General features: G+C 44.5%; 1 protein-coding gene across 1 annotated transcript in view; it reads right to left on the bottom strand.

The window, feature by feature from the left end:
- The window catches only part of otogl (otogelin-like), a 56,407-nt gene extending 46,482 nt beyond the window's left edge, over positions 1-9,925 (bottom strand). Inside the window, exons 1-9 of the mRNA XM_062548005.1 lie at positions 9,913-9,925; positions 6,215-6,307; positions 5,817-5,971; positions 5,324-5,445; positions 4,726-4,931; positions 4,011-4,135; positions 1,747-1,853; positions 428-534; positions 65-190 (exon numbers count right to left, since the gene is read on the bottom strand). Of these exons, the coding sequence (XP_062403989.1) occupies positions 65-190; positions 428-534; positions 1,747-1,853; positions 4,011-4,135; positions 4,726-4,931; positions 5,324-5,445; positions 5,817-5,971; positions 6,215-6,307; positions 9,913-9,925 (1,054 nt within the window). The remainder of the gene's footprint in view (positions 1-64; positions 191-427; positions 535-1,746; positions 1,854-4,010; positions 4,136-4,725; positions 4,932-5,323; positions 5,446-5,816; positions 5,972-6,214; positions 6,308-9,912) is intronic.
- Between the last annotated feature and the right edge of the window lie 1,755 nt (positions 9,926-11,680).

Genomic DNA, 11,680 nt, shown 5'->3' with positions numbered 1-11,680 from the left:
TGTGTGTGTGTGTGTGTGTGTGTGTGTGTGTGTGTGGAGAGGGGGGACGGGGGCTAACACTCACCGTCAGGGCAGTAGCAGCCGTCTAGACAGTGCAGGTTGGTGCCCAGACACTCCTTCTCAAAGGTGCAGGTTGGAGGGCAGCAGCTGATGCAGTCTCTGTGCACAAAACTCTCCTCACAGCCATCGGCTACATGTAGACACACACACACACACACACACACACACACACACACACACACACACACACACATGCAGCAACATATTTTATGTTTATATTTAACATATATGTATTTATTTACATATTAAGATATCTAAGCTTGTGACCACAGATTGACCACTGTCCACTAATGGCGAGTATGATTCCAATATGTTTTTACAGACAGCTGTGTGATGTGTGTCACTTGAGTTGGGCTGGCAGACTGACCACATGTGGGGAAGCTGTCCCTCCACTCTCTGACAGGATAGCCCACATGGGAGCAGGCTCTGGTGTACTCGACCAGTGTCCGACAAAACGTCTCCTCGTCGTCAGACCTGAAAAAAAAAACACAGTTAAAATATCAGAAATTAACCCAAACAATACATACATTTTCAACACAAACATCAGAACGTCTATCCATAACACAACACAAATATGGTCGAATATCTCTTCAGCATCAGATTTACACAAAATAAAACAGATTTGCACAACACAAGCATAAAGACAACAACGAAAACAATGCAACAATACTAGGCTGGGTAAATCCTGCCTGACCTGCCAATAATTTGGATTTCGTCCTGCAACTCTGGAAACCTGCACATCTATCTCTCCTGCTTCCTGTCCACATCATCTGGGTCCAATCACAAACTAGAGCTCTTCCAAAAGGCGCATTTGAACTGTGCCATTGACCACGCCTGTTGTGCCACAGAAATAAAGAGCAGACACTCCAGACTAATGTTCAATCTTAAAAGATTAAGCTTAGTATGATTACAGCCAGACTACAGTACGTCTCATAAATCTTTTTTTGAAGTTCTTATTGACACTGCTTGATGTACAACACAAATATCCAAGACACAGCTTTACATTCATCTGTCTGCAATTCCCAACAGTGTGTTGTCAGTTGCAGGTTTACATCTTGAATTTAGAGATAATGATGAGGAATTTCAGAGAGATATGCTACTTCAGCATATTATGGAAATTTACAGCAGAGACCTTTGGAAGCGATGGTCATGTGACTGTCTTCATTGTTGGCTGTGCAGGTACTACTTTCTCAGCATTTGTGATCTTCCCTGACACATGATACTTTCTCATGTAGTACTTTCTCATGTAGTATCACTTTCTTCACATTTCTCAATCAGAGACACATGATACTTTCTCAATTTTCTCAATCAATCACTTATGAGTTTGAGTCCTCATGAGAGAATGTCTCAGGAGCCAGCTCATTACCGTTTTTATTTCAACAGGATAATCCGCCTCTGCTGTTACACACACACACACACACACACACACACACACACACACACACACACACACACACACACACACACACATATACACACACACTACATGTACGTATTACTAACATACATCTGCACATGCACTCAAACACAAGTAAACAACATGCATTATTGAAACTAAACACAAATGCAACTTTCACTTTCATGCTGGACGCTGGATGTTCACTTAAACACACTTAGTGAGTCTTATATGAGTACACACACACCAAATACACACACAGAGAGAGAGAGAGACACACGTTGACTTACACACATAGGTCAGAAACACAGCTGGCAACAAATGGATTGGGGTCGATGTTCTCATGGCACGAGATGAAAGGAAAGAACAGGAGAGCGCTGCATTTCTCAATGGCGTCCTGTACACACACACACACACACACACACACACACACACACACACACACACACACACACACACACACACACACACACACACACACACACACACACACACACACACACACACACACAGACATACAGTATGTGTTAGAAATATGCAATTTGGGGTAGAGCAATTAAGCCAGGGAGTTGTGAGGTCACCAAGAGTTTGAGTCTAAATGTCCTTGCTCAGATAAAAAAAAACTTTGACATCTTTACACAGGTAGCTGCTTTGAAAATAAGTGTGTGGCCCCAGCCGTGGCGCGACTGGCTGGGGCACCTGCACCGCACACCGGCGACCCGGGTTCGATTCCCGCCCCGTGGTCCTTTCCGGATCCCACCCCAGTTCTCTCTCCCTCTCACTTCCTGTCATACTCTCTACTGTCCTGTCCAATTAAAGGCATAAAAAGCCCCAAAAAATAATCTTAAAAAAAAAAGAAAATAAGTGTGTGCTAAAATGATTGAATTCTTTTCTTGGAACAGTAAGTGAGTAAACTGTGTCTGGTGAGAGGTCTTTGATGCAAATGGCAGCAGAAACACAGCAGAAATCTGGTGTCAATCTGTCTACATCTGAGCCAGAACAAGAGCACTCTGACACCGACCTTTTCTCTCCGGGCTGCGAGTCTTTCTTGTGTGTGAGGACGCGCTATCAATGAGAAGCTTCAGAGGGAAGGTGAGCCAGCTGAACTTAACCCACATCTCCCCTCTCAAGCTACGCCAGAGCGGAGAGCTGCGGTGCGACACCGCGCCAACGGCAACGGCCAGGGCACGGCCGACGTCCGCAAGCCCCCCCCCAAGCACTCCCGCTACACCCGCTACCTACCGACCGCTGCCAAAACATCAGAGCGACATCAGAGCGCTAACAAAAGGCGATGCGAGGCGAGGTGGGAGTCTGATATGAGATCGAACATGGAAAGGCTTTTACCGGCCGAGGAAAGATCAAAGCAGAGTGAAAGACTACAGGAGAGAGCGACAGCACTGCCCAAGAGGGAAAAAACGGGAAAGAATGCAATCAGGGAGGGACAAGAGGGAGGGACAGTGAACTGGTATTTCCATGCAATTCCATGATGGTTTTCCTAACTGTTGTAGAGAGTTACTTGAACACTTCAATAATTCGTACTTCATACCCTCAAATTATTTAGATTTGTTTAAAACATAATGTTTCCCCAGCCTCATAAATATGACTAGCTTAATAGGCCTACCACTTTCAGACTTTGCTTTAGTGATGTCTCTCTAAAAGAATGCATGATAATGTGTGTTAGTAATTATAGTTCCTGAGTAGGCCTATGTGATTTGGTGTTTTACCAAATCTGACCTGCAGTAAACTGGCAGCAGTAGACACTTGAGTCTAACTTGCTTTAAAATGTTAATGTTTGTGTGCGCCTACTGGAGTGTTGACTCACCTCCAATGCTGAATGAATCCTTATAAATTGTTAACAATGTAGTGGGGAGTTTGACTGAAGAATTTCTGAAGGTTAACTTCAGCTATTGCGGTGGGTGCAGCTAACTCATCCATGCCTGCCTCTTAACTGAATAATCATAGGGAACCCTTCATGTCTGACTGACTTTATCTTTGACCAAAAGGTAAGTGTTCTGTTTACTCACATCCATCTAGATGTCAACTGCAATGCTAAAGCTCATTCGTGTCTTATTGGCTAATTAGATGAACTCTTATGCTAACTCATCTACAGTACTGTAGGCATCTAGGATCTGGTTAGGTAGAGCCTCCAGTAATGGGGGTCATCCCTATGTTCCCCAGGTCCTATGTTCCCCGGTTTTCGCCAAAAGGGTCCTATGTTCCCCGGTCCCATACAAAGTGGGGAACATAGGACCCGGGGAACATAGGTACGCTCCCCCAGTAATGCTAACACACATCCATCTGTGATTAGCAATTATTAGTAGTAGGCCTACTCTAATGCTATCTAAAATCTATTAGGTAAAGTTTGATTTTGCCTCCAGTACTACTAACACACATTCAACTGTGATTGACTACTATTAGGTGTACTCTAATGCTAACTCACACTCATATCAGTAGGTCTACCTGTATCTGGTTTGTAGATGTGTTATGCTGTTAAATCACACCCATGTCTACCTGGGGTGTATTAGATTTACTGTCTGTGATGCTGTTAACTCACATCCATCTCTGATTCTGATTGGCAGGGTCCGGGGAAGTCGTCCTCTACGTCCTCACAGGGCTGGTCCTGGGGCAGGTCCACAGCCCAGCTGTTCCCAAACTCAGCCAGGCCACCCACCCGCAGGCCTGGAAATACACACCATCACAGACAAGTGAGCACTGACACATGATCAAAGTAAAACGATGCATGATTGGTCGGCGGCTGTTCACATATTTTCACAGGCCTGGACACATTATCTTAGATTAGCGCTAGCACAACTAGTTTAACTCTTATTTGACCTCAAATTCAGCTCATACTTGTGTGTCCTTTTCTCATAAATGTCATAGAACAAGATAACTAAATACGCATCCCACATATTCATATGGATTTAGACGGCGAGGAAGGATTATTCAGTCCAAAGTGATCAGGTGAGAGTATCAGACTGATCCTCTACGTTTTTGTGCTCCTCATGCTTGCTAAATGCTAATTTTCTTTCATTCTCTATGTACTGAGCAAAAATAAATAACTCTGGATGCCAGCTGACACTGCTCATCATAGACATAGACTCTGCAAACATGATTTCTTTGCTCTCTGGCCCTCTCTCTCTCTCTCTCTCTCTCTCTCTCTGTCCACTGCAGGACGTACTTATCGGGGCCCTGTGGGTGCTTCTCAGATATAATTGGGTGAGATTTGCTGTTGATGGAAAAGATAAGTGTTACTGGGCCGCGTCTCTCACCCCTGCTGTTGCTCAGATCATCTGATCCCTCGTCATTGTAGTTCCCGCACAGTCCACAAGGCCGGCCTTTGTGTGCGTCTGTCATTTTGAGGTAGACTCCGGAACTGCCGTCCCAGGCCAGCGAGAAGCCAAACGTGCTCTTCACCAGGATGTAGTCGGCCAGGCGCTCGATGAACACGTTACGCACCGTCTGGGGCAAGCTCAGTCTACCGTCACGTGGCCAACACAGGACACAGAGTTTGGTATCAGACAGCATTGAGGGGAAGACAGTAACATAGTTACAACAGGTCTACATTTTGTTATAGTTATAGCACAGTTCAGAAGGTCAGCATCTGAATTTGACTATCCATGGCTTCAATTTTGAAAAGATTGTGAATTTGCTTTTTGGTAAAGTACACCATGAAGGGTCACCATTTGATATGCGGTAATAAAAAAAGCAACCCAATATGGCTTGCCGTCTCATCTGGAATTAGGTTGAGTGGGTTAGGAAGATACCAATATATTTGTCCATTTTACCGATCTGGAACTATGTCTTCAAATCTCAGTCTTTTTCCAAATGTCTCATGAAATGCACTCATCAGATAGTTCCATAGCTCACCTAACCCCACCCTTGTGGACCTGGTAGCCCCTGATGTGGATCTCCTCCTCATTGGGGAAGAACAGACTGAGAGCCCGGGGACAGGAGTACACGGAACCCTGGCAGGAGCGACTGTTGTGCACCTATTAGAGAGAGAGAGAGAGAGAGAGTGAGAGAGAAATAGGAAAGAAAGCAAAAGGTATTAGTGATCAGAATTTCTTTTTGCATGGGTGTCCACATATCTTCATAGCATGGGTATAGTAACCTGTGTTGTAAGGACATGGTATTTTAAGTAAGAAGGCGTAATTGTATTAATATATTGTCCATCAATTCCAGCATTAGCATTAGAGTTATAAAGAGTTGTCATACAGTACGTACTGTACAGACAGATCATTTGTTCCACGTTATGTTTGATACTCTATAACAAGAGTAGTGTAATACATCATACTGTAACCATACATCTAAGCACTGGCTCCTCACCACCCAAGTGAAATCAGCCGTAATGCTCCCTTACCCAGACGGTGTACTGTGGCTCGGTGGAGTGGCAGTCTTTGGCCAGGATGTAGGAGCAGGAGCCAGGGTAGTAGTAGTACATCCCGTCGAACGTCTCAAAGTGGTGCTGCCCCCACGACCGGCAGATACCATCGCGATCCTTGCCCGTGTTAGGAACTGACCGCAAGTCACAGAGGAGAGAAAAACAGGCCAAACCGTCCTAAAATGAAGCTGTCGTTTGCTCATACTGTACTGGTATGTGCTTTTAACACATTTACAAAGAAATGCATCGTTTTAAACACACCTCCACACAAACACTCTGAAAATAAAAAAAAACTATTAGCAGAGGTGCTGTGTGTGTGTGTGTGTGTGTGTGTGTGTGTGTGTGTGTGTGTGTGTGTGTGTGTATCAATGACTCACTGATCTGACAGCGATCTCCCACAGCCTGGAACTGAGCACAATCACAGCGACCACTCTCCTGACACCAACCCCCATTAAGACAGCCACAGTACTCTGAAACACACACACACACACACACACACACACACACACACACACACACACATTCAGCAAGGTCCTTTTGTGATGAAATTGCTGTGTTTAATGGAGGATTGGTAAGGCTAATAGGACAGTCTAAATGAGTGATGTGTGTAAATAAGCTGTCATAGAGCTGCTGTTGTTTTAAAAGTGTGTGTGTGCGTGTGTGTGTGTGTGCGTGTGTGATTATTACCTGATGAGGCATCTCGGGCCGTGTAGTTGTGCAGCACAGTACGAGGGAGGGCAGACTCAGACAGCACCGCACTGAACGTCTACATCACACACACACGCACACACACACACACAATAATTAACATGTTATGTAAAGTTTATCTCTCATCTTTATTAATTCAATATGCATAATAAGCATGCACCAATGAGCATGTTGATTGCGGATTGCGACATATCTCCCTACAGTGCTGTAATAGTGTCCTGTCTAAATTAATGTTAGGGTCCAAAAGCAGGTGACCCTGGGGGGTTCCTTACACTGAATCTCACACACACACACACACACACACACACACACACACACACACACACACACACACACACACACACACATACACACACACACACACACACACACACACATACACACAAATCCACACCAGAGCCAAACCCACCTAAGAGTGGTCTGAAACTGATTAACACACACACACACACACACACACACACACACACACACACACACACACACACACACCAAACCACACCAGGCCCACTTCTATGTGAACTTGCTGTTGTATGTGACTGACTTTCTGTCTAAATGCAGGGCACATGAGAGCAATCTGTGTCCCAAATCAGCTGTTCTCTATACATGTGGCTTGTAGAGCAGTTGCCCCAGTGCTGCCTTGCATTTGCCTCGCTTTTGGCGCTCATGAGTGACCCTGTCTCTGTGGGGCGCTCATAATGAGGCCGTGAAATCTGTTTAGATCTGTCGCTCCCCATCCCTGCACTCCATAACCTTATCTTAGCGCCCGCTAGCTTTAGCCCTGCCGCTAATCTCCGCTCCAGGAGCTCCAGGGAGAAGGGCCTTTTAGCCTGCGCCGCGGCTGAGCCCCCGGGCCCCACAAAGGGGGCTTTGTGCGAGCGCCGGGAGCCTGGATGTTTGGGTGCCCTGGCCTCCCCTCTCTCCCTCACTCTCCCTCGCTCTCCCTGCCCGTGTGAGCGGTACCTACCTCCTCTCGGAAGAGATCCCGTTTCTGCCGCAGTGCATTAACTCTGCTTTTAAAGTGGGAGACACACAAAGAGAGCAGTATTAAGAGCAGGCAGACAGTGAGACGGCAGGTTTAAGGACACTCCAGGTAGAGGCCTGTCTGCCTGGCTGTGTCTCCTGACCACATCATGGCACAACATAGCACAGCACAGTGAAGCGGGCACAGAGTGGTTGGGTTCAACATGGAGGGCAAACAGGCCCACCAAGGCCTAATAACCCTGTCAACACATTTACCACACTAAGATCACAACAGAAAGAGGCATAAACATGTAGCTCATATGCTAACAAGCTTTCATATCTTTACATTTTATTATCTAAAATCTATAAATTACTCTGACAATTTTTACATATAGCCTACATATTTGCCAAATTAAGATTACATTGTGATGAGGCTTAATAATGTTTGGTATAGGTAGAAAGCACAAAAATGTATGAGCTGTTACCTCACAATGACATAAATATGAATTATTTACAAAAATATTACAATTAAAGAGTTAGGCCACATTACACTGTAAAGAATATCAAATGTTTTTTTTATTTTTTATTTTTTTTAAACAAGCTGTTATTTCAGTACTTTCTGCCACATACTCTTTCCATTCACAAACTCATATGTGCACGCACACACAAACAAACTAACCAACAAATAAACATGCATGCACAGGCACAGACACTTGCATAGCTGACATCAGAACTAGACATACAGCTAATATAGGTTCAACTAGACAAAACATCTGACACTATACCGTATGTGAATCTCTATGAACAATTCCTAACACGTAAACATTTTCTCCCACACACTGTATTGTAGTTAGGATTGTGTATCAGACATCCTCATCTAGCTCACAGGTGTCCACGGCTTTTAACATGAAACAGCTTTGCAGTGACTACCCAGTGAATCAAATAAAGAGCATCTCAGTGGCTGGCCTGGCATCTGAGGAGAACAAGAGTCCCACACTTGAGGTTTTTGACTATACCTCACTTCAGATTAAATTTTTCTTCCTCCTTTTACTTTTACTTTACTACATTTTCTTTAATTAAATGTAGCCTATACTTGTACTCCATTAGATTTTCATTAGCAGCAGTAGGCTAAAATCATGTCTTGAATGAAAACAGAAGGCAGAGTACACATTCATCATGTTAGATATTTGCTGACCCTATGTCACTATGGGACACTGCAATGAATGAAGACACACTGACAGAGTTCAGACCTAGCAAATATAGCTAAGACATAGCACACCACGGCCTATAGGCTGTAACTGCTTGTTAATAGCGTGTTTATGGATGTGTGATGTACCTGCCTTTCTAAACATGTTGGATAAACTTCATTATAGGTCTATAAAAGGAGGCAGCAGTTGAAAATGAATGGCTGCCATACTTTTGTACAGGCTTCGCTTCGAAGACATAATAAGTTTATGAAGTGTAGGCACCAAGTTGTATGGTGCTCCATCAAAAGCATAGTGAAGGGAGGAGGTTGTCACCTTACCTGGCCTCGAAAGCTTTTACTAGTACTTAATACTACTTCTAGTACTTACGTTTTATGATGGACTACTTGTCATACTTTAGTATGACACTGTTGTAACTGTAAATAACAGATACTTTAAGATTTTTACGTGGTATATGCTTATAGGTTACTTTTTACTGATCAAATATCAGTACTTCTCAAGTGTGGGTTTCGGATACTATATAGAACTCTGATTATTGTCCTTTGAAAATCAGAAGTAACTCAAATACACCAACATGCAAAAGCCTTCTCTGAAAAATCCTGTCAAAGCAATGCCTATCCAGCTGATAGGAACCCAACATTCAACACATTAGCCTTCAGGCAGGCAGCCAGTAGCTTTGAGGAGATTTGATACAGGTGTGATACGGGTTAGTATTCAACACAGGTGAGCATGACAGCCAGACGTCTACTGCTACTCACCTGTCACAGCTGCAGCTACACACACTCACCTGCCAGGGACTACATATCCACAGCTACACACTCACTTATCATACTTACCCACAGCTACACACCCTGAACTGTTTCAACCACAACAACACACTCACCTGTTACACTCACGGCTATACACACTCTCCTGTCACAACTATATGACTATACACACTCATCTGTCACTTGTCACAAACCCACAGAGGTGGAAAAAGCTTCAGAAAGTGAATGTCCAATCATGTATTGGTTCTACTTGTGCACTTAACTCAGGTGATCTCATCAATTAGCTGCTCTACCTGGCTGAAGAGTTGTGCTAATTAGAATCAGCTGGTCTAAGTGAATGGTTTTCCACCTCTACAACCACAACTATTCACACTCACTTGCCACAACCACAACTATTCACACTTATCTGTCACAGCAGTGGCTATACATACTCACCTATCACAACCATGACTACAACCATGACTACTGTACTGTATATCACTACGACTATACACACTCACCTGTCACAATCACAGCTACATACTCACCTCTCACAATCACGTCGATACACACTCACTTGTGACAATCACGACTATACATACTCACCTGCACAACCATGGCTATATACTCACCCGTCACAGCTGCAACTACACACTCACCTGCTGTGGATACATATCTACAGCCACACACACACCTGTCACACATACCCACAGCTACACACACTCACCTGTCAGGTCTGGCCTGAGGCTTTAGCAATTGGCAGTGAAGTCCTGACAGAAAAAGAACCTTTTCAGTTGGGAATCGGTGCATATCAACTTCACACAAACACCCTGACTGCCTCTGAAAATGCTTCTAGAATCTTCCAAGAAATGGCGCACAAATTTACATACATGGCACAGAGGGAATCAATATCTGATGAGGAAATGTATCAATTTATGAGAAAAGCTTGAGTGAATGTACTTTGTGAAGCATTTGGGGGCATTTGCCCTCAGCATCAGGAATGAACAGTTTTCTTTTAGTTAAACATTTAGAAATATTACTGAATATTTAACGGGCTTCAGGGCAAGATGCACATATACAGCAACCACATCACATAGCCACAATTCTAAATAGTAACTAAACTTCTGGGTGAGATGTATCAATTTTTAAAAATGTTATCAAAAATAAAAAGGAGCAACATAGAAAAAGTTTTTGATGTGATAAAGGAGTTGAGCAAATATCAAAATGGGACAGATTCTCTCCATCCGCCCTCTTCAGTGAAAAAGTTTGCGCAACTGCGTACTGTGTGAATCTCCATAGGTCCCTGGTGAGTGCCATATCAGACCCATGGGAGTCCACTCACCCTGAAGAAGAGCCAGCTGGAGTATAAGAAGTGTCAGGGAAGAGAGCGGAGTCCCTGTCCACCGCCTGGTCATCTCAAGGCAGAGTCCAGCGCGGCTCCCAGGCTGAAATCAGGAGGGCATTTTCCGCCACGCATCCGAGAGAAGGCCGGGAGCGGGCAGCAGGTGCTGGATTCACAAACACGCGCACACACACACACACACTCTCCCTCTCTCTCTCTCTCTCTCTTTCTCTCTCGCTTGCACACACACACACACACACACACACACACGCTCGCGCACACACTCTCCGCTCGGGAGAAATCACATCAGCGGTGAATGAGAAGTAATTCAACAGCAGCACGCAGGCTGAGAGAGAGCTACTCTTCTGTGAGATTACCTGAGAGGAGAGTGAAAGAGAGAGAGAGTGAGAAAGGGGTGGGAGAGAGAGAGAGAGAGAAGAGAGGTAGGGAGGAAGCCTGGGAGGGGCCAGCTTGAAGCATTTGTGTAGAAAGAGACCTGAGTAATCTCCAGAGGATTCATTAGATAATGGAACAATGGTGTAAAATATGCTAATTTGTAGACACAGGAAAATATTGATTTCGCTCCATTTATTGCACCAGCACCACACACACACACACACACACACACAGAAACTTAGAGACACACAGACACACTCAAGCACCACACATGCACAAGGGCACCAACATGAAAGAACACACACAGTGACACGCGCACACACACACACACACGCAGTGGTATGCGCGCGCGCACACACACACACACACACACACACACACACCTGTTGCAGGTTACGAAACAGGAGTGGTTGAAGTTGGATGCACAGTGTGTTGGGCTAAATCTGATAAGACCAGATCACAGGATGAGTGAGATTTGTGAGATCT

Source organism: Sardina pilchardus, chromosome 10, assembly GCF_963854185.1.
Source record: "Sardina pilchardus chromosome 10, fSarPil1.1, whole genome shotgun sequence".
In the NCBI taxonomy this organism is placed as follows: Eukaryota; Metazoa; Chordata; class Actinopteri; order Clupeiformes; family Clupeidae; genus Sardina; species Sardina pilchardus.
Note: the sequence above shows the minus strand (reverse complement) of the source record. Positions and strands in the feature narration are given on the sequence as shown.